The following is a 24,117-nucleotide window of genomic DNA, read 5'->3' as shown; positions in this document are numbered from 1 at the left end:
TGTCCTTTGACACTAAATAAACGAGTCATCACGCAGTGTTTGTGATTATACCCTGATGAAGACAGCTTGGCTGTCGAAACGTTGGTATTAACTTTTTTGCATCTGAGCTCCAAGAGTGTGCGGCTCTCTTTTATTTTTAAGCATTATGTGTAAGCAGCTATGCAAAGTGCCAGATCGGTAAAAGTGCCAGATCAGTAAAAGTACCAGATAGTAACTGCAGTTCATTATTAATCAGTCAATAAGCACCATCATCCACTCAGAAGGTCTAGCTAAGTTAGCTACAGAAAGTAATGGAGAAATCTCACCTTTCTTCAGATGGTAGCTCTGACCAGGGAGCTTCATCTTGTAGCATGTTGAGGGACTAACTTACTTCCACTAGCTAACATGACTATAGCCAGTAGCCAGGTAGGGCTAGCTAACCAGCCAGCCTGCTAGCTAAACAGTAGCCAGCTTGCTAGCTAGCTAATGCAAGCCAACTTCGTTCAGTTGTTGAGTTTGTTCTATTGGCATGCTAATTTCATGATAAGGTCTATATTTTAGCTAACATGAGTATGTTTTATCTTCCTGTCACACTCACACAGTCTAATCCATTATCTGTGCTGCCAACCTAGGCTGTAAACACCCCTCCCAAGCCCTGTGAATATTCTATGAGTCTCCAGGTATGAACAAAACAAAAAACGAAAATGGAAAATTTGAATAAAATGTGTTATTTGTTTGTTATTCCATGTACAATTTTAACACAATACATGAGAAAACAAATTGATTTTCGTTTTTCAAATTCAGAAACTCAAAACGAAAATCTAGGTGTTTTCCATTTTTCCACTTTGTCTTCTGAATCAAATAACCATTGACGAGACGATACACGGACCCCAACCATCAAATTGTTGCACATTTCAATTAAAGAAAAATACACTAGGCATTAGCGGCTACAATGTATCACAGATTTGGGGACAACTTTGTACCTGCCATTGCCCAGCACAACACGTTTCTCATCGTGATTGCAGCGCAATCATAGTGCGGATACAGAGCGCAACGACCAAATGACAGTAAACAAAACCCTACGTTCGTCCTCGATAACAATAACCTCAATTTACCTGTAAAGTGTCCAAGAAAACACTCCGTCTGAACTTCCCTCGCCGTATCTCCATTTCAAGGGCTGAACCACGGGCAATCGTGGCTCTTGTTGTTTGAGTTCGGCAAAACATTGCAAGCTTGCGTGTTATAATCAAAATACTTCTTGCTGTATGAAACGTCCTATTGGTAGCGCGCTGGTGTGGAGATCCTTTTGGAGGTAGTTTATCCAGGTGCGCAACTACATCAACATTCCTCGAAAGGACACAATTATGTTTAGGCTACTCTCAACTATTTTTCAACTACAAATAACAAACTATTCATAGAGGAATACTTACAGACTCCTTGCATAATTTCCAGAAAGCTCTAAATTCCCTGGTGTGCCCACTGTGTGTGACTGTGGTGCCCGACATAACTTGTAGACTATCCCAGTTGAGACCTCTACCGGTGATGTTTTGTTAAGCGCTGCATGTAGGCAGGGATTCTGCCTTGTTCTGCTGGACCCGGTTTCCTGGTAAAGATGGAACTAAGGCTTACGAGTGTTTTAAAAACCTATAGGGTCGACATTAAACAATAAAACAATCCACATCAAAATCCTTCTGTTTAAATTAGAGATAGCCTATACAAAAAAACAAAGGCCTGAGTCCTAATCCACCACATCCACCTATGTAACTCATCTGCTGTGGAAAGTGGCCGAGATTACAGTCCTATTAATACGACCAGGAGACATCCCGAAAATCGGTCTTCTCACGAAAACCGAAAGGTTTGGGCCCCACAGGACAGTATCTCTGTCACTTTCCACAGCAGATGTTACATAGGCGGATGTGGTCGATTGAGACTGAAGTCAACATTATACTGTCTGATTTGCTATTTATGAATGCGTTATTAAATGCGTTTCTATGGGCTATAGCAGTAAAGGCCAAATTAAATATTGTATATTTTTTTCATATATCTCTTTGGCGGATACCTACATGGGTCCTAAACTTCAAAATCAAATAGGAAAATGATCCATGGTATGACCAACTTAAAACAATTCCATATGTTAGCTTAGTTAGTAGACCCCCCTCCCCAAGGCTGAAGATGTAATATGCGTTTCCCAAAACACAATACAGAGACAACGTACACTAAGTGCCTCTTTGAGGCACGTGTCGATGATAGGATTGAAAGAATGGCATCCCTGCTCTCAGATCAGCTTTCTCAGATCAGTCTGATTCTCTGTGCTCTGAGTCGGAGCAGCTTGGAGGTAGGCTATACCTTCCAAAACGGTTGAAAAGTATATGTCTCCAATTTATAACACTGCACTAATCCATCAAATCTTCTCACAGTAAAGTGTAACCTGTGTGTTGGCTTGTTTGCGTCTGTCTCCCACCCTGTTCCCTTTAACTCTGCTCCTGTTCTCCAGGAGCCAGGTGGTTCTGCCCAACACCCAGACCTGGATCCACCTGATGTCCGCCATTACCAACCAACACTCCAACTTTTCATTACATCATCTACAGCTACTGTTGTTGTCATGTTGTCATTACCTGCTAAGAACGTTTTCTTGCTCAATCATACTGGGCACATAATATGTGAGGATACACAGATTAACTAAAAACACTCAGAACAAAGAGAGTAGCAGTGCTTGGACTTTGCAGTCTCCCTCTTCAAGTCCCCCTTCTGAGACTGGCTTCCTGTTGAGAATAAGTGGCAGGCAGAACCTCCCACCCACACAACAACCACTCTATATTCCACACACCAGAATTCAGTATTTTAGTCTGATTGCTGTGTGAATGTACAACAAATCTGTGAAAATAAATTAATGACAACTGTACCAAAAAAAAAAAAATATAAAGTTTAGATATTAAAATCTTAAAACATGGCCAGGTTGGTTTTACAGCTGTTTCACAAGGTGTTTCATTATTGTAAGTTGTACAGTATCCTTTGATGGTATTTATTAGTTCCTCATTGTGCATTGCTGTATCCTAGTACCCACAATAGATATATTTAACCACGTGTGTGTACTAATGAGCTATGCAAGATAGAACAAAATGAATCATAATATAGGACTAGTGAAATGATTTAATTTCAGTGTAGATAAGGGAAGGGCAGGTGAAAATGAAAACATGACATCCAGCTAAGACAGTGTATGAATCGAACGGATTTGCATATGAATGGAGTGGAAATTAGCTGACTGTGTGATCTCTAAGTGAAGTATTTTAATGTATCAAGCAGATGACACATTTTCTTTGCTAGAAATGGATTTCATATTGTAATGGTAACAAGGTACCCAAAAGTAGTTTGAAGTAAAGTTCTCCTTTTATTAGCCAAACAAAACAAGTTTAAACAGCAAAATTGTTGAGGACGAAGAAATCAGCCTTGTTTGCATACCAAGGATGAAAATAACGTAATTTAGGCTGTAATGAGATACAAAATTAGAATCGTTAGGTCGTCACACCATTGATATGGCAACGAATGCTAATAGTTTATCGAATCCCATTGTGACGCAGGGACACACACACTTTTTTGTCTGGGGGACATTATTTGGCATGACAGCCCCCTGGAGGTCCGGGCCTCTGGGCAAGTGCCCTGCATGCCCAGTCGGTAATTCAGCCATGATTATTACACTCATTGAATGCAAGGGAAGCCACCAAGCATTTGGCCTCCATGATAAAAAAAAGTATAAAATAATAGCCAATCAGAGTTGAGCTAAACTGAGTGAGCTCAACTGTGAAAGGTCCTGGCGCACCCCCAATAAAGGTGAAGGGAAGCCAGTTTGGATTTGGCTTCACACCAATCACATCAAAAGCAAAACGTAATTGTCAGACACAACTTGAATTGTTTAATCTCGTTGTGTCTATGTCATCCGGTGGCTAGATAGCTAAAATTTCCCCTTTCCTAAATTAGCCATGAATGGAGATAGGGATTTGGACTTTTGGTTTTACTTAATTCTCTGCACTGGCCAATGATTATAAAGGTGATTCTGATCCAAACATTAATTCATACATTGTGCCCCTGGCCTGAGACGAAAGAAGTTCAATATGTAGCTAGATGTAGTAGGCTAATATTAACTAGCTGGCTCATCGTTGCCCATGAAAGGAAGTTAGGCTAGCGAGCAAGTATGTTAGCCTACCTGGCTAACATCGTCCTGGCAACTGAGGACAACAAAAACTCAAAGCGTGTACTGTATGACAGAGTTATAGACCGTTTAGGCAACATGAAAGAGGAGGATGGTATTGGCGTTTCTCTATAAGTAGGTCTAGGCCCTAGACCTACTTATAGAGAAACGCCAATACCATCCTAGACCCTAGACTCTAGGGTGTGTGAACATGTTTTTTCTACTTGCACATACACACATAAAGAGATATATCAGAACCATGGACAGTCACATCATATTTATCTTATGTTGATTGGACTAAATCGTTTTTGGTATCTTTTAGTTGTCACAGTATTACACTAAGCATAGGTGATATGATGATATTGAAATGTTGAAGTTGAAATCATGCTAGAATAGTGGAGGCAGCTCCTGTTTTCTTTGCAGCTTGTGGTAACTCCCCATGGTTCTAAATCAATAGTTGTTTAGTAGTCCGAAAATGTCAGAAACATTAACTTGCTTGACCCTGCTGTAGGTCATGTAACTGTTTGTTACATGCAATATGTGTTGTGGACTTCATTGGACAGAGATTACTCTCCTGTTAGTGATGAAACAAAGGTGTGGTTGAATTTATTCTGCCTTAGGCCTATATATCATGGTGGCAAACAGGTTATAGAGAAAACAACACAATTATCACAACACAGGTCGTAATAGTTTTTATTTCTGTCTTGGCTTCCCCAGTGATTTTACACATGCACTGTTACTGGTCACTGATCTTATCGTGTGCTTCGCGGTGTGAGCTTCCTGTTTGTCGCTTGCTCTGCCCCCTTCTATGATGTTTTTGATCATGTGGTTTCTCTGCAGGGGCTTAGTAACAATAGTTTTGATTTTCTCTTGTGAGACCAAGAAATAAATGCATCGGGATTAAGCTGTCCAACTCTTTCTGAATTCACCCTACTGCTTTCCACTTAAGCATAATTTATTAACATTACTAGAATATTTAAATTGTTGTGTATGTTACATCTTTTTTATTTAACTCCAAGTGCGGTCTGACAAAAATCACAATTTTAGTTGTTTTCCTGCAGTCTGAACAGCCAAAAAGTACATGGAATCAGACATTTCAAGCCACATTTCAAACCACCTTCGTAGCTTTTCCAAGCTGAGGCAGACCTCTGAACTCCTTGCTGAGGCAGACCCCTTGAATTGCTCATTGTCAGGAAAGGGGCTTACATACAGCTATCCTATGCCTCTGGGCCCACATCCGGGAATCAAGACGCTGTCGTACCCTAGCTCCCACCATGACATTGGTCCAACCCAGATTGCCCTTAGTCTGGCTTTCTAACTTTGTGATCCATCTGCTCTCTGATGGGCAATTCTCAATGCAACGGTCTCCTCCTATCTCTATCTCACACACACACACACACACACACACACACACACACACACACACACACACAGTAAACAGCAGTGAGTGCTGAGAGTCATACACCGTGGCAAACGTTAGCACAGCGGGTACAAAATGTCAGTGACAGAACACATGCAAAAAGACAATCACATAGCTGTGAGCAAAGACTCGAGAACAGCTGGGGCATGATGGCATAGTCTAAAATCGAAGACAATAGTCCTCTCTCATCTCACCCACAGAATCTCTCCCTCTCTCACACACACACACACACACACACACACACACACACACACACACACACACACACACACACACACACACACACACACACACACGAGTAGAAAAACATCCACGTGGCCTCCAGAGGGGGAATATTAGAGCTAGCACATTACGCTTACTATAATGACATGGCTTTTTTATGTACTACTACAGTATGTAGTACTATATGCGTATACTGTACATGCCCTTTATAGTTTTGACTCCAATTTATTGTGGATTAGTCCTTGTGATATAACTAGAGAAGTAATTAACCTTTAATGATGTGAAAGGATTTGTGTATCAAGGTATAAAGAGGATAAAGCAAAATAGAAATGAAACGTTTGCGTTACATCTAAGCCCAGAGGACATACATAAAAAAAAAAGATTGTTCTCTTGATATTAACCAAGAATCCAACAATGTACAACCTCCGACAAAGTGTATACCCTGCAAAGGGATATCAAAATTAACTTAGCCAAGACATCAGATTTGAAATGAATGTATATGGGAATTTGGTGAAAACTTAATCAAAGTGATTAGGTGGAACTGTGGCCATACTGCTTATACAATCCTTTCATGTTTAGTGTCTTGGAGATAGGGCTGGGGCAACGGGTTGTTTATTTCGGATATGGCGTTGATGTTATACTAGGGGTGCATTCATTAGTGCACACTGTAGCAAATAGTTTTGCAACAGAAGATGTTTCCAATGGAAACAGCTTTCTTACCGGGAAGATTCAGGTAGGTCCCTCCCAGTTTCATCCCGTTTGCTTCCTAGCAAATACACCGCAGCTTTAGAAGCTTCTCTCTTCAGGGAGCGAGGAAGCCAGTTGTGAAACAAAAAGATGGATATGAGTGTCTTATTGCAGATTATGGTCTGTATATGTTTATGAGATGTTGCTGGCCAACATTGAAAACAGGTGGCAAAACATCACTCACAAATGGACCTTTAGTTGATCAATTGACATGACATAATGATGTCATGCTTTGGTGTAAGCAGGAACTTTGAAACAATTGCTGTAACATTACTTCTTCAGTGTTTTACAGGACTACCCTGCCATCTACTGGGGAGGAACTGTTACTGCAGCAGCGTAGCCTAGTGGTTAGAGCTTTGGACTAGTAACTGCAAGTTCGAATCCTCGAGCCGACAAGGTAAAAATCTGCCCCTGAATTGTCATTGAAAATAAGAATTTGTTCTTAACTGACTTGCCTAGTTAAATAAAGGTCAAAAACAAATACAACTACATCAAGATGATTGTACCAAAGCTGATCTATCATGCTGACAAGATAGTCGAATGCCAACTCGCAAAAATGGGAAAACATGTCCTCAAAGACGGAAGCAGGAGGCGAGATCAGGACCATTCTAGCCAATGAGAGGGCAGATGCGCACGTGGAAATACAGGCACAACGAAGGTGTTTTTCTCAAAGTTAACAGAATGCCACGCACATCTGCTCATATCAGTACAAAACTTATATTCGATCAAATAAGCCTCACGTAATCTGACACTCTCACATAAACCTCCATACAAAAAAAGGGCGTGATCTCACGTGGACAATTGTTTTAGGTCAATTCAGCTCGCTTTGCCTCCTCTCTGAGTGCGAGATCAACTAAATGAATACTCACACGTATTAAACAAAATAAAGGTAACATGTAACAGCAAATTTTGAGCTAAGAGCCTTTATTTGGGTTTATTTACAAAGAATACAAAACGTAACCCTGAAACACATGGAGGCTTTGAAACAAGAGTTCATTCACACGTTACAATTCATTCACAGCACTCCAGTCCTCTGCATCTGGGATGGAGACAAACACCTAGGACCCGCAGCAGAACACAAATGTCATTATTTTTGTGGCGGGATTAACACAAACGTTTTGAAGATATTAGTTGACGGTTTGTCTGAAATAGCAAGAAAATTATCATTACATCAGAGGCTCATGCAAGTCGGTCAAGAAAGATTTCAATGGAATCCTTTCTGAGCAGGTAATGGCTACAACACAATAAAAAATAAAAAAAAACACTAAAGTAAGTCAGTTTAGTAAATGACTAAAAAACGACTTAATTATCATTTATTTACCAGGTAAGGACGAAGTCCCCCTTTTCACTTGTGGTGAGCCTTCTTTCCAGCAGCTTCTTTGCGGCCTTGCTTTAACCCCTATAAAGGAAAAGAAAAGAAGCAACTGAGGCACAGACTTCCTTTTGCGTCGGAAAACCCGTTTACACATGGTATTGAACTAAAAATGTATTTCCGATCAATCTTCACGCGATCCATGGAACCGTGCTCCAGATTCGTCAGGTTTTCACATGCACAAGTACAGTGAAACGCTTTTCTTGCAAGCATTAACCCCAACAATGCAGTAATGAATAACAATGTAATACTAAAAATAACAAAAAAGGTAGAACAAAAACAAACCGGAGTTCTAAAATAAGAACAGAACGTGTATCCATGTAGATGCCGCTATGCGTATTAGATAGTGAACCATCAGTAATAAGCAATTCCTGTCTCATCTACAGCATGCAAGACATGATGCGGATGGCATGCAACTGTACCAGGTAGTATCCAGTGTGGTATCCACTCATGTACCAGGCGATCAGCATACTTCCCAAGGCCTCATCGTCCTCTCCGTCTGGACTCATGGGGGGAGGGGGAGGGATCATCTGACAAGAGACAAAACAACCATGTTCAGACTGGTGCATCTTTCAGAACGTTGCATGAAGAAATGTACCAGCGACACTGCTCAATAAGCGCCATATGATATGAGAATAGAGTCTGATCTCTACGACCAACATTTCAAATGCAAGAGAATATTTCTGTGCTCTAGAATCTACCTTACCGGTGGCCCAGAGGGCATCATGGGAGGCCATCCCGGAGGGGCAGGCCCGGAGGCCCCAGGTCGCCTAGAGTCTCCCTGTAGACAGAACAACAGTCTAAAAATATGCACACTCCATTGTCAAATAAAGGATTTATTCCATCCACACATACAAGATGCCATGTTTCAAATGCCACCTCTGCCCGTTCAAGCAACTTCCAAATGAAAGTTAAAGCAAAAGTTCACCAAAATGTGTTGGGGCTTTTTCGCATGTTAAGAAGTAATGCACGGATGAACAGTGACTGACAACCTACAATTAGGGTCTACTTACCATTCTGAAGCCAGGCATGGGAGGGGGACCTGGGGGAAAGCCAGGGAAACCTGGACCCCACATTGGAGGTACTTTGGGGGATTTGGACTTGGGTTTAGAGCGTGGCACATGACTGTGAGGGGCGGACGACCGATCGCTCTCCTTGTAGAAGACTCCGCTTCTTTAACCTGCATTACAGAAAGAGAAATAAGAACACTCCAAAAGATGTACCCATTCAAAAGTAATTGAAATCTGACTTCTATGCCTACTGCTGAGTTCCACTAGGCTAACCGTCCATTCTCTTCAGTAGTTACAAAACCAATCATACACTTAGGAACACCTTCACAAACATCCTTAACGTACCTTGTCGGGGGCTTCCTCCTCTACCTCGGAGTTCTCAGTCAGAAGGTCTCGGAGATTCAGCTCCTCCTCGTTCCCATAGTCTGTGAACACAACTATACAGGTGCCCCGCTTCTCGTCTATGGAGGAGATAGTGGCAGCGTAAAGCTTGCCGTCTTCAGACCAGTAGGCACAGCAGGGCTCGCCGACTCTCCACTGCAACACAGTAACCGTTGTACATCTGTTAGGTTAGACCCTTTCATTTAAAAGCACTTGTATTATCGCGCAGTGCCTACCTCTTTATCGGACGGAGCACTACTTCTCTTTCTGCTGCGGTTCTTTTTGTGGTTTTTCCGTTTCTTTCCGGGGTTGTCTTTCTTTGGGATTGTGGTGTCCTCCTCCCCCTTCAGGGCAGTCTGACAGTCAGGATCAATGGTTACAAAAAAAGTATCAAAACGTGAGCATGACGTCAGAGGGGGATAACAGGACATTTTCACGGAAGCTTTTCTGAGATGCTACTTCAGGACACATGTTTGCCTACCATAATGCACAAACTGTAGCTGTAATGACCTGATACATGTTTCTCAACCCAATTGATGTGAGGAAAATAAGAACACAGTCAACAGAACGCTATAATAACACTGCGGAGGCACCTTGAATGATGCAACTGCTTTGTCGTAGGCCTTTATCAGTGCAGTGTCATCCCAAATGTCAGAATCGTCACTCTGGGAGAAAAAAAAATACAATTAGAGGAACAAATCAATCATCTGAGAGACTTAGAGTAAGCACGTTATTTATAATGAGGGTTACAATGGAGAAAACTGTTGTGGGTTCGCAGAGTACCGTGAACAACAGTAGGGTTGGAAAGATCTCCTTTATAGTAAAAGCACTGCATGAATCTATCATCGTATTTGCAGGTTCAAGAAAAAATAGCCTTTTATAATCATTTCATGCAATTCTCCACCATGTTACATATTAGCAGCATCTTTTTTTAATATCACACAAATTACCCAAATTACAGGCTAAGAATGGACAGAGATATAGGCTTGCGTGTTCATCTTATATTTCCCCAATGCCAAATCAGTGTGTCTTGTTTGCAACGAAACTGTAGAATCTGAGTATGGTACTTTCAAAAGTTAGGCTTACCAGACAGAGTAGGCCTACTGACGCAAAAAAATGTGAACTTTAACTACTGGCTACTCCTTTACCATGGTTTAACCTAACGAGAGCAGGTGTCAAGTGTTTCCATAAAAGCTCACTTTAATCAATTGGTAGTGACCAAATTAAATGACTTCCCAAGCAAAGCCTATTTTTAGTTTCCTCAGCTATAAAAGGTTGTATCTCAGCCTCTGAATGTCAAAGAAACAAAACAATGATATTCCCATATGCATCAGAGTCACGTCTTTCCCCGGCTGGTCTCAGACTAAACGTAACACAGTAAATGTAAATCAGAGATACTCAAATTAGCGTGATATGTTACGGTTGGTATGGTTACATAAGTTAGAAGGTTCCTTAATGTAAAACACACCCAAACACACTCATTCCTTTAATTTAGTGTGTTGAATAAGACTAATATGGGAGAACATTTTTTTTTGTGAACAAATGTTTCAATTTGACATTATAATATGGTTGATAGCAAAACAGAAAATCATGGTGGAAATCTGTTACAGCTCAAGTCAACTAGAAAATCTACAATGCAATGCTCTCTCCATGGGCATGTAACGTAGCTAATCACATGACCCATTTCTTAAATAGGATGATATAGGCTCCAACACAAAGCCCTGTTGTTGTTAGTAAAGTATAATTAAAATGGAGATGGTTGAAATGAATTTAACCTACTCGAATTTGCTTACTTGCAGCACCATGAGCTGTCCATTTCAGATTGATTGTACCGCGATGCTGTTTGAAGTTTCAGCGCCACAATGTAAGTTACTTACATCTGGCTTATTGTGAGGTCATTAACTCAGAAAAATACATTTTTAAAATTTGACCTTTATTTAACTAGGCACGTCAGTTAAGAACAAATTCTTATTTTCAATGATGGCCTAGGAACAGTGGGTTAACTGCCTGTTCATAGACAGAACGACAGATTTGTATCTTGTCAGCTCGGGGTTTTGAACTTGCAACCTTCCAGTTACTAGTCCAACACTACAACCACTAGGCTACCCTGCCACCCCAAATGGGTAATAATAGGTAATAAATATATTGCTTTTAATACAAAACTATTATGGTAGTAGCAAGCTATCAAAGTTGAACTCCGGCCCTCCATCTCATCACTGCGCTCTCTTTCTCAAACTGAACAGAACATAGATAGTGCATAGGCCTAATGACATTTGTTGGGGGGGGGGGGGCTTTGACTCTCCTCCTGAATTACCACCAATTGTTAGGCGGCACACAAAAAGTATTTGATCAGCAAGAGCAGATTGGAATATCAGGCTTGGAATATCCACAGCAGTGTAATGCAGCCCAGTAGTATTTACACCATCCCAGCAGCTATCTTATACATATAATTGTGCGCTGTGCTTCTCCGAGCCTATAGATAATTTAATTGAGACCACACTAAATAGCATATAGGCACACTTGAAATCGCACCCCGCGGAGAATCAGAGATGAGGGGCAGCATCTGACACACATCGATATATAGCCTAATAAGCAACTCATTCTGAAACACTAAGAAATATTAAAATGTAACAAATTATAAATAACACGACCCTCCCCTTGACTGAAATTGAAAATGCATGACCCTGCCCCATTTTCCTCCAGGTAACCATTCTGTACATTTCGATCCATCCCTTACATTGTGCTTTCTACTTGATAGCCAATATTCCATCTAGCTTGTCGTGATGCACTGCTCAATATTCATAGCTGCATAATAAATGTGTCATAACTAGATGGCCAAGCTAACTAGCAGGTAATTGCTAGATAGTAAAACATATCCAATGCTATGTGACCTTCCTGGTTCCCGCTAACTACATTTGGAATTGGCCATCAGTCTTGTTAGTGACTGATGCTGGCATATCAACTGGTAATCTGACTTGTTACCACTAACAGCAAAGATTATGAAAATTAACCCTACATCTGTGCTGCTAACACTAAAATTCCGGTGCTATACCGAGTAGCTCGCTATCTATCTAGCTAGGTGGCTAACTTAGTTGGTATCTAGCGAATCTGCAACCATTAGCTTAAATTAAACAATGGCTACTAGTTAGCCAATCTACGCAGTTATCTACTTACTGAGTAACTAACTATATAACTATAAATTATAACTTACTTGTCCAGCTCCACGAGCAAAAAGCATATCTTTACACCCATTTGCCATGAATACGCAGAAATGTGGCTGCTCTCACAGCTTTGATTGTTGGGTTTTCACTGAAGCGTAGCAACGTGCGTCGCTGACGTTCCTTAATAATGATGACGTTAAAAAGCTGCGACAAAATATTTGGCACGTTGACCTGGCAACGAATTTAGGTCCCTCTGTCCACAAACACTATTGTTCACATTTTCTGGCAAGTCGTGTTTTTTTTTCGGCACAAAAAAAAGATTGATCCAGCTTTAAGTTCGTTGGGTGATCAGGTTGTCTTGGCTGCGCCCAGCTACACGTCTACAATGTAACGACCCCGTTACAATACTAAAAAAGGACATTCTTAAACCTCCCCTGTACCTATGTTTGTCCTCTGTTGATGCGCGCCTTTGTTTTGCCTAAATCGATACGTTTTAATAAAACGTTAATCAATTACAACCGCTGACAGATTCCCTGTTGATATTCAATTTCCACATGTGCATTCACGCTCCGTTGCAATCTTAGAGCAACAGCAATTAGGAAATAGTCGATGGTTGTATTTGATTAACGTTATATATATATATATTTCAGCATTAAAGAAAGGCTAACAACAACAGGAAAAAACATGTTTTAAGTATTGATGCATAGCGAGTCAGAAGTTAATTTAAAAAACTAGCCGAGGTACTTGGCTTGGTGTATGCTTACTATAGTTTGATCATGCTTGAAATGTATATGTTATTTTGTTCTTGTTGTGTTTCAATTAAGACACTTAAAATTGAAAAGAGCATCTCAGACGATGCTACTGACTTTGAGGCTATTTCAGAAAAAGGTTAACAAAGCCACTCGATCCACAGTGCGTGCCTGAAAGCTAATTAAATATGTCATGTTACACAGCAGTGTTGTAATCTACATTGCATTTTCTTTACGGATTTGAACACACAGAGGGATATCTTCAAACACATAATACTCCAGTGAGTTGACTATTCTAATCTAATGTGTATAATTGTACTACACACATACATGGCTATGGGTGATTACAACAGCCTTGTTTTTTTCTCTTTACTGCTGATTAGAATGACTGCAACACACTTCAACACATAATGCGCTTCATCCTAACCTCAGATATGACCATTTTGTCTCAGTACACAGGGTCAGTGAGGAGGGATGAAATCTATAGTACCTTTTCGTAATGTAGACCTTATGCCTGAATACCTAATATGTTACCAATTGCATAGCCTTGTTTATTTATCAGTGTATATTTTAATAATGAACCAGGATTGAATATGTAACATCACATGGTGCCCAAGGAATAGTTAGTTTTATTCTACCTGTTCACCAAATCTAAATTGTAACACAATCTGTTCAATAAACCTAGCAGCGACCATGCAAGGGGCATTTTGTAAAAGTTAGTTAATGTAGACAGTGTTCACACAGATATATTACTTGACCCAGCGTGTACCCAAACAAAAAGTATAAAACCTGTGATTTCTTTGGCAAATCTGACTACTACTATCTGAAAAACATTATGCACTTGACCCCCAAAAATGGTGACAGTTGATGTGAAGTGAACAGAAGCTGTATTTAAAGGATCTCCACCTGTCATCTGTGTGTCCACCTTTAGTAATGCCAGATTACTATTTGATTGGGTGCACTATGGTAGTTATTAGTTATTAGGGTCATTTGTGTGCTGCAGAGTTAGTCTGGCCAAAGATGGATTTTTCAGAAGACAATTTCACTGTTTTATCAGGGAATGATCTCACACTTCCTGTATAGTGAAACGGTCTTCAAACAGCAGGCTAAGATAACGCCCAATCTCACTTTATTGCATCAGTTAAAACATTTCTTACATGCGATGATTCGCAGGGTAGCCTAGTGGTTAGAGCTTTGGACTAGTAACTGAAAGGTTGCAAGTTTGAATCCCCGAGCTGACAAGGCACAAATCTGTTGTTCTGCCCCTGAACAGGCAGTTAACCCACTGTTCCTAGGCCGTCATTTAAAATAAGAATTTGTTCTTAACTGACTTGCCTAGTAAAATTAAGGTAAAAAAAAAATCTAATTAAGCTATAACATTTAGGCATAATGAAGTGTTTCAAAACACCTTTATAGGTTTAGCAAATCATTATAGGCAAACATCATGTGGCATAAAGTCTGACAAGTCCTTGTTGGTTTTATGCAGAGTCACATGTTAAAATTGTTTTCACAGACCGGGGATAACTCTGCTTGTTTTCCAAAGCCTTGTATAGGTACTGAAGTTAGGGCCATTGTACAGTAGGGGGCAATATTATAGATACTCATTACAGATTTGAGATATCTAGAAATGTATAGGGAAACATTACCGACAGTTGAAGTCGGAAGTTTACATACACATAGGTTAGAGTCATTAAATCTCGTTTTTCAACCACTCCACAAATTTCTTATTAACAAACTATAGTTTTGGCAAGTCGGTTAGGACATCTACTTTGTGCATGACACAAGTAATTTGTACAACAATTGTTTACAGACAGATTATTTCACTTATAATTCACTGTATCACAATTCCAGTGGGTCAGAAGTTTGCATACACTAAGTTGACTGTGCCTTTAAACAGCTCGGAAAGTTCCAGAAAATGATGTCATGGTTTTAGAAGCTTCTGATAGGCTAATTGACATCATTTGAGTCAATTGAAGGTGTACCTGTGGATGTATTTCAAGGCCAACCTTCAAACTCAGTGCCGCTTTACTTTACTTACCTCTTTACTTGACAAGCCCGGGCCTGATCCGACATTACAGACATTGAATGAGCCTGAATCCTAAAAAAGGCAACAGTTTGGGGAAGGCCCTTTCCTGTTTCAGCATGACAATGTCCCCATGCACAAAGCGAGGTCCATACAGAAATGTTTTTTCGAGATTGGTGTGGAAGAACTTGACTGGCTGCACAGAGGCCTGACCTCAACCCCATCAAACACCTTTGAGATGAATTGGAATACCGACTGGGAGCTAGGCCTAATCGCCCAACATCAGTGCCAAGCTCACTAATGCTCTTGTGGCTGTATGGAATTAAATCCCAGCAGAAAAGTTCCAACATCTAGTGGAAAGCCTTCCCAGAAGAGTGGAGGCTGTTATAGCAGCAGAGGAGGGACCAACTACATATTAATGCCCATGATTTTGGAATGAGATGTTCGATGAGCAGGTGTCCACATACTTTTGGACATGTAGTATATATTAGTTGATCAAAACATTTTGCTATTATGTTATACAAGTCTCTTTGCACTTCACTTCTGTAGTAAGTAGCCTGTCCTACTCACGACCAAAAGCATGTGACTTGTCTGATAATCAATGTGATTTTGTTTCACTGAATCTGTCTATATTTGGTTAATTGATTTCTGGCTGGACAAGTGGAAATGGTTGCTCATTTGTTATTTTGCTCATCTATCACTGATCTGAAACATTTACCATGCAATTATGTAGCCTAAATCAACTGTATCCTATTATCTATTGACTCACGTAGTAGCTTTATTGCCTTATATACAGTAGAGCCTAGGATATTGTTCCTAGCCCACTCAAATCCTGAAAATTCCTAACTTTATTCTGTAATCCATAGGTTGCATTATCAAAGCACGTCTCACCTATGCATGTGATAACACGGCTATAACATGTCCCCCACTTCTCTGCGCTGTCTAGTATTGCTGCCCATATGAGAGCTTCGGTAGAGAATTCAATATTTTTTTTAAACAGAGTTGGTCCCTGTTAAGATATCTTGATATTTAAACAATTTTCTCTCTTCATCTCACCTTTATTCATGAGCTGATCTGCTATCTGTATAATCATTAACTCGATTTCGCCAAATAGGAGATTGTAACGGCTTTCCTCCACCTCCTTCACTGACGAAGAGGCGGAACAAGGATCGGACCAAAATGCAACGTGGTTCGTTCGATACATCTTTAATTATGACGAAACACGAACAATACAAAACAACAAACGTCGAAAACCGAAACAGCCCTGACTGGTGCAACAAACACAGAGACAGGAACAATCACCCACAAACACACAGTGAAACCCAGGCTACCTAAATATGGTTCCCAATCAGAGACAACGATAATCACCTGACTCTGATTGAGAACCGCCTCAGGCAGCCATAGACTAATCTATACACCCCACACAACCCCAAGACGAAAAACACTACAAATAAACCCATGTCACCCCCTGGCCTGACTCAATAAATGAATATAACATAATAAATATAGACCAGGGCGTGACAGAACCCCCCCCCCTAAGGTGCGGACTCCCTGACGCACATCAAAACAATAGGGAGGGTCCGGGTGGGCACCTGTCCATGGCGGCGGCTCCGGCTCGGGACGTGGAACCCACTCTATGAATGTCTTAGTCCCCCCTCCTCGCGTCCTAGGATTGTCCACACTCGCCGCCGACCATGGCCTAGTAGTCCTCACCCAGAACCACACTGGACTGAGGGGCAGCTCGGGACAGAGGGGCAGCTCGGGACAGAAGAGCAACTCGGGACAGAAGAGCAGCTCGGGACAGAGGGGCAGCTCGGGACAGAGGGACAGCTCGGGACAGAGGGGCAGCTCGGGACAGAGGAAGCCCAGCACTGAGAGGAAGCCCAGCACTGAGAGGAAGCCCAGCCAGGCAGTTGAATTCGGCAGATCCTGGCTGGCTGGCAGTTCTGGCAGATCCTGGCTGACTGGCGGATCTGGAAGAGTCTGGTTGACTAGCGGATCTGGAAGAGTCTGGTTGACTAGCGGATCTGGAAGAGTCTGGCTGACTGGCAGATCTGGAAGAGTCTGGCTGACTGGCAGATCTGGAAGAGTCTGGCTGACTGGCAGATCTGGAAGATTCTGGCTGACTGGCAGATCTGGAAGAGTCTGGTTGACTGGCAGATCTGGAAGAGTCTGGCTGACTGGCAGTTCTGGAAGAGTCTGGCTGACTGGCAGATCTGGAAGAGTCTGGCTGACTGGCAGATCTGGAAGAGTCTGGCTGACTGGCAGATCTGGAAGAGTCTGGCTGACTCCATGCAGACTGGCAGCTCTGGCTGTTCCATGCAGACTGGCAGCTCTGGCTGCGCTAAATGGGCAGGAGACTCCGGCAACGCTGTCTGGAAGGCTCTGCGCTAAACAGGCGGGAGACTCCGGCAGCGCAGGAGAGGAGGAAGGCTTCAACAGCGCTGAACAGGTGTTAGGCTCCGGCAGCGCAGGAGAGGCGAGGCGCACTGTAGGCCTGATATGCGTGGTGCTGGCACTGATGTTACTGGGCCGAGGACACGCACAGGAAGCCTGGTGCGGGGATGCACCGGAGGGCTGTGGAGGTGGCACTGGATGGGCTAGACCGTGAAGGCGTACTGGAGATCTTGAGAGCAGTGTTGGCACAGGACGTGCAAGGCTAGGGATGTGCACAGGAGGCCTGGTGCGTGAGGCTGGCACCAACTTCACCAGCCGACTAACACGCACCTCAGGACGAGTATGGAGCACTGACCCAGGTGCCATTAAATCCCTGACACGTTCCGTCGGGCGAATTCCATGCAAAAAGCACCAACACAGCAACTCCCTCATTTCTCTCTCCTCCAATTTCCCCATTAACTCCTTCACAGTCTCTGCTTCGCTCACCTCCGACACCGGTTCTGGTCTCCTCCTTGGCTCCTCACGATAAACAGGGAGAGTGAGCTGCAGGTCTGACTCCTGACTCTGCCACACTCTCCCTGAGCCCCCCCAAGAAATGTTTGGGGCTGACTCTCGGGCTTCCATCCACGTCGCCGCGCTGCCTCCTCATACCAGCGCCTCTCAGCTCTCTCCGTCTCCAGTTCTTCTTTGGGGCGGCGATATTCTCCAGGCTGATCCCAGGGTCCTTCTCCGAACAATTTCTCCTCCCAAATCCTGAAGTCCTGTGATCGCTGTTGCTGCCTTTGTTGCTTCTCCTGTGGCTCCTGCCCGTTGACACGTTGCTTGGTCCGTTTGTGGTGGGTGATTCTGTAACGGCTTTCCTCCACCTCCTTCTCTGATGAAGAGGTGGAACAAGGATCGGACCAAAATGCAACGTGGTTCATTCGATACATCTTTAATTGAAACACAAACAATACAAAACAACTTCGTCGAAAACCGAAACAGCCCTGACTGGTGCAACAAACACAGAGACAGGAACAATCACCCACAAACACACAGTGAAACCCAGGCTACGTAAATATGGTTCCCAATCAGAGACAACAATAATCACCTGACTCTGATTGAGAACCGCCTCAGGCAGCCATAGACTAATCTATACACCCCACACAACCCCAAGACGAAACACACTACAAATAAACCCATGTCACACCCTGGCCTGACTCAATAAATGAAAATAACATAATAAATATAGACCAGGGCGTGACAGAGATCATCTGTCATTTGTTGGAGGTTATCTAGCAAGTTTAGCAATTTGGGTCATTTGACTTATGTTTGACTGCCATTACAAAGTTGATACGGAGACAGTAAAATGCCACTCTTAAATGTGCAGTTTTGTCACACAACACAATGCCACAGATGTCTCAAATTTTGACGGAGCGCTCAATTGGCATGCTGACTGCAGGAATGTCCAACAGAGCTGTTGCCAGAGAATTTAATGTTAATTTCTTTACCATAAGCCACCTCCAACATTGGTTTAGAGAATTTGGCAGTGCATCCAACTGGCACCACAACCGCAGACCACGCCAGCCCAGGACCTCTACACCCGGCTTCTTCCCCTGTGGGATTGCCTGAGACCAGTCACCTGGACAACTGATGAAACCGAGGCGTATTTCTGTCTGTAATAAAACCCTTTTGTGAGGAAAAGCTCATTCTGATTGGCTGGGCCTGGCTCCCAAGTGGGTGGCCCTATGCCCTCCCAGGCCCACCCATGGCTGATGTAAAATCCATAGATTAGGGCCTAATTATTTTATTTAAATTGACTGATTTCCTTATATGACCTGTAACTCAGTAAGATCTTTGACATTTTTGCATATTGTGTTTATATTTTTGTTCAGTATAAATATCTGTTTCCGAGCAGTATAATCTTCACATAGTGGTGCAGCCATGCTGGAAATGTGACACAGCAACAATTTTATTTTGGGAGAATCCTGGAATAGTGACCATATCTTGGTTTTAAATGCTTTAAAATGAGCACTTCTGATTTTTGCAGTATTTCCAGGGACTTTTGGGATAAATATAAATTATTCCCGGTATTGAAACTATTCATTCTGAGTGTGAACCTAAAAGGTTTAGGATTCAGCCCAATGAGATGAAACTGTTAGTATGAGGTTGCCGTCCATGACTCCAAGTTACGTAAATGAGAGCTTTAAAAAGTGCTCTTTTTTATTTATTAAAGTGTTGATTTTCACCCATCATCCATATGTTTAATCTGTGACACTTCTGTGACCTTCCTAACAATTTCTTGCTCTCAACGATTCAGAGGAAAAGAGATGAGTAGAAGTAGTTAAATATTAAGGTTGCCATCCCTGCATAATTTACGACAAAGATTATAATGAGGAAGAGTACATATGAAACCATTTACAGTCTTACACAGAGGTAAAGACAGAGTGTGTACAAGCAGTGCACAGAATCTTGGAACATAATGGCTTCAATCGTAAAGCTCAGGATTCTACTACTTGCTTTCCTGAAGAAAACCATCCACGCAGACCAAGAATTCAATGAGATTGTGGCGGAAGGTGATGTTTATTCCCGTTTCACTGGCGAGTCATTTCCACTGATTGGCAACCGTTTGATTTTCACGTATAAAACTAAAGAAAGCACGTTGCTGTGGACCATTTCTAAAACCTTCATCTGAGAATTTCATGCTGGCTGCTGGTTTAAATGGATCGACTAAAATTATCTACCAGGAGATTTACAGGACCATGATCTCACTCAATCAGACTCTGGGTGGTACAAGCTTGAGTGGTCATTGCAGCACATAATACTGCTCACCGTTTGCAGGGCTTTAAACTATAAACCACTACTGCCTGTTCATACAGGAGACCTTAAACCTGCAGTGTAAGGGTGAAAGGGGTGGGGACAACATGACAGTTTGATAGTACCAGGCAGGTTTTTGGCCAATGGGCAGATCCCGGGCGAACCTTGAGGAGGACGTAGGTAGCCTGGTGCAGCTGGCTGAGAAAAGCACCTCTCTCCACATCCCTAACCTTACCATAGACAACCTTGTGTTTACAGTTGCCTGGTATGGGAGGGACTGATGTGTTCACAGATTTGTGTTAGGGAATTCCTCCTTATTTATTTCCTCATTGATGCTCAACCACACAGGGCATCATAAGTGTTGTGTGAATACGGAGTCATTTATGACAGTGACAGAGGTGAGTTCAAGCAAGGTTCCAAAACATTTGGGAACTTTTCCCCTGTTGAACCCACCTCAGTTCTAAGGTTTGATTATGTTCTGTTGGTCTGCACCAAGTCTGAGCCCATCACAGAGTTCTTATCAGACTGAGAAAAAGGTTGCTCCCATCTGGAACTCTAATTCTACTGAGTCTGACAGGGTTGTGTGGTACAGACAAGCCTGCTCAGGTGGACGGTGTCATTTTGGACACAGAATATGGACTAATAATGCCTAAGGATTTGGATGGCTGAATGAGTGTCTCACCCTCACTTCTCTGGTCCTGTGAGGAAAGTTTAAAGGTGTAAATTGACCAATAATCAAGTGAATGTCCACTGTGTGGACTGTACATTAGCCTCTCTCAAACATGCGAGGCTAATGTACAGTATGTTACCTGGTAAAAAGACAACTCTGCAAAATGATTTATATGTACATAGCCATTATATTTCTCAGAATATAAAAAAACACAATTTCTCATGAATATGTGCAAGTGTTTTACGTAAAAAATATTGTAAAAAATTGTACAAAGCTGATTATTATGGGGAAAAAAAAACATAATGGTTGTTTTTGTTCAGTTCTATTAAATGAAATTAGAATTCTTGTTCCAACATCTCTTCTAGGTTTCTGTGATTACAAAGTAACTTGTAGTAGTATTTCCCTGATGGTTGTTTAAAAAAAAAACAGTATGATATGCATTATGTAAAGTTACTTCCTGCTTCACGTTTCATGCTGTTTTTCATGAATAAAGAAATATACATTTAAAATTGTATTTTGTATTTTAATGTAGGAACAAAAACTAATGAGACCTGTAATATATATATGAGCTAGAGTTTAAGAGTATCATGAGTTCGTAAATGGTATAGGCTACTATTTGTAAATGTGGAGTAAATGCAGGGAACACAAACCATACACACTTGTAGAATGACAAAGCAAAATAAACCAAAATGCATGTCACTATACATTCTTATGTACAAGAGAATTGTATTAAGACTTAATGACTTTTAAAAAACTCTCACTTCAAAGGGACAGTTTGATTTACAAGTAGCATTTTTCGTTTATGTGAAATTAGCACAATGCTATCAATTAGTATCAGATAGGAATACCATGCTGCTTGGATTAAAAAAAATCAAAAAGTGTAGATAAAACACAGATTATGCACACATAAAATAACACCGATACAGGAACAAAAAAGACAGTCCCTTACAACATTGAAAACGCTGTTAAATGTACCAAGGGAACGACACATCCACACAGACAGTATGCTAATAGTAACAACAATCACTGGAATATTAGGTTGTAATAAGAGGGACTGATTGAGCCTGCAGACATCCCATCTCTGGTGCTCCCTCTCTTTCCCAGTCCTCCTCCTTGTGGAGTGAAGGATGAGAGGGGGGAGGTCTTGCTAGTCCACAACTGTGTGTTTCAGCCAGCTAGGAGTCTGCCAGTGGTTAGAACAGGAGACACTGGCTTCCCCCACAACACAGCCGAGTCGGAAGGGGAATGAAATTATCGCATGGAATCCAATGGAAGTTGTTCAATGTGCCTATTGAAGTTAAGGGGTCTATGTATGCAGCATGTATACTATGGTGCTTTCACTATATGGGGAATGAGTGTTCAGTCCCTGAGTGTGTGTGTGTGTGTGTGGTGTGTGTGTCTAGATGGTCTCCACGTAATTGGCTGGGAAGAGTCCCAGGCGTCCATCTTTACTGAAGCCACGCCACCAGACCTTGTCCACCGTTTCCACAGCACTTATGATGTCACCTGGCTCAAAGGAGATCTCTGATTCGTCCTCTGTGGAAAAAAAGAGAAAGCAAGGTTCAACACACTCAGAGAGCATCATAGAGGGGATAGGTGTGTATGTGGTCCATGGTATGAGTTACACCTGGAACTGACCTGCTTGGTAGTCATAGAGAGCTCGAACACACATCTGTCTGTCTGGTGAAATCTGAAAGAAACAGCGAGAAAAACTATCACAAATGGCCCCAGCCTGGGGAAAATTTAATTTTTCCTATTGTAGAGCCCTCTCTTGGTTCTCATCGACATGGCATTCATATTAAATGAGTCATTCTTCAATGACACAGGAGTAAATTTGATGGCATAGCAGGGGACAGAGGCCATATTACTTTGTTGATTGTGTTACATTCCGTACCTCTTCTCCATTCTCTGAAATCTCCTGGTCCTCAATCTCTTCAACAAAGTCCTCCTCAATTTCATCATCGAAACAAACAGCCAACTCCGGAGTATCTTGGTCCCTTTCGGGTGGACTCATGGATCGTTCTGGAAAAGAGGAATCACGAGAGGGGTTGGATTCTCATTCCCTACTAAACAAGCAAGTGTGTAGTATTTCAAACCTCTTCATGATCTTAAAAATCCATGAGGAAGAGGATTTCTGGAAAAGGATAGGAAATTGTAACATAGCATACCGGTATGTCTATTCCACGTTATCTCATCAATATAAAGGTTCATTCAGTTTGAGAGCAACTTGGGCAATGTAGGCTAGCGTAGAGTAGAGATAACTAAATGGCTGAGTGTGGTTACATACACGGCAGCAGCATAGCCTAGTGGCTAGAGCGTTGGACTAGTAACAGGAAGGTTGCAAGTTCAAATCCCCGAGCTGACAAGGTACAAATCTGTCGTTCTGCCCCTGAACAGGCAGTTAACCCACTGTTCCTAGGCTGTCATTAAAAATAAGAATTTGTTCTTAACTGACTTGCCTAGTAAAAAAAAAACATACCTGTACCATTGTGTTCCACCAACTCATCTCTCACCCCATTGGTGGATGGGACCACAACCTCTTGTGTGATTGGCTGAAGAATAACCTCTGCATCTGAACAAGACATGTGTCAGACACTCTTTGCACAACATTCTTATACATACAACTCCTCACTCTTCTTCTCTTTTAATTGTTGTATTTGACCTTTTTGAATTTGTATAACAGGACAGGCCTGTACGAGATACAAAACAATGTACTTTACCTGTGACAGCTGGCTCCTCATCCTCTTCTGAAAGCTCCACCAGCACTGGCTTAGCAGAAGCCTGGACGTCATCTGATTGGTCCTCCTTCTCTTGTTCCTCTGCCACAGGCTCCTGCCCCGATAAAGAGTCTGAATCTGGTGCTGAGCCCTTCTCTCCCTCCTCCATGTTTGGGCTTGGCTCTGTATTCCCAACACTGGGCTCAGGCTCTGCCTGTTCTTCCTCATCTTCCTCTTCCTCTTCCTCCACCAGTACAGCTTGTACGGCTGTGTACTGCTCTGGATTG

At 42.0% G+C, this 24,117-nt stretch overlaps 2 protein-coding genes and 1 pseudogene across 6 annotated transcripts in view; all 3 read right to left on the bottom strand.

Annotated features, from left to right (window-relative positions):
- LOC135514404 (rhotekin-like) overlaps positions 1 to 1,453 on the bottom strand; it is a 139,079-nt gene extending 137,626 nt beyond the window's left edge. For all 5 annotated transcript variants that reach the window (XM_064937869.1, XM_064937870.1, XM_064937872.1 and 2 more), the window contains exon 1: positions 1,095 to 1,453. In XM_064937869.1, coding sequence (XP_064793941.1) covers positions 1,095 to 1,205 — 111 coding nt within the window. In that variant the 5' untranslated portion in view covers positions 1,206 to 1,453. The remainder of the gene's footprint in view (positions 1 to 1,094) is intronic.
- A 6,008-nt stretch (positions 1,454 to 7,461) lies between these two features.
- On the bottom strand, positions 7,462 to 12,648 carry LOC135514401 (survival motor neuron protein 1-like). The gene is given in 10 exon segments (XM_064937862.1): positions 7,462 to 7,612; positions 7,876 to 7,953; positions 8,349 to 8,456; positions 8,633 to 8,707; positions 8,940 to 9,085; positions 9,088 to 9,106; positions 9,282 to 9,473; positions 9,554 to 9,673; positions 9,911 to 9,982; positions 12,529 to 12,648. Coding segments are annotated over 9 exon segments (834 nt in total). The 5' UTR covers positions 12,577 to 12,648; the 3' UTR covers positions 7,462 to 7,612; positions 7,876 to 7,899.
- An 8,629-nt stretch (positions 12,649 to 21,277) lies between these two features.
- The window catches only part of LOC135514400 (drebrin-like protein A), a 62,509-nt pseudogene continuing 59,669 nt past the window's right edge, over positions 21,278 to 24,117 (bottom strand).

This window comes from Oncorhynchus masou, chromosome 25, assembly GCF_036934945.1.
Source record: "Oncorhynchus masou masou isolate Uvic2021 chromosome 25, UVic_Omas_1.1, whole genome shotgun sequence".
Classification (NCBI taxonomy): Eukaryota; Metazoa; Chordata; class Actinopteri; order Salmoniformes; family Salmonidae; genus Oncorhynchus; species Oncorhynchus masou.
Note: the sequence above shows the minus strand (reverse complement) of the source record. Positions and strands in the feature narration are given on the sequence as shown.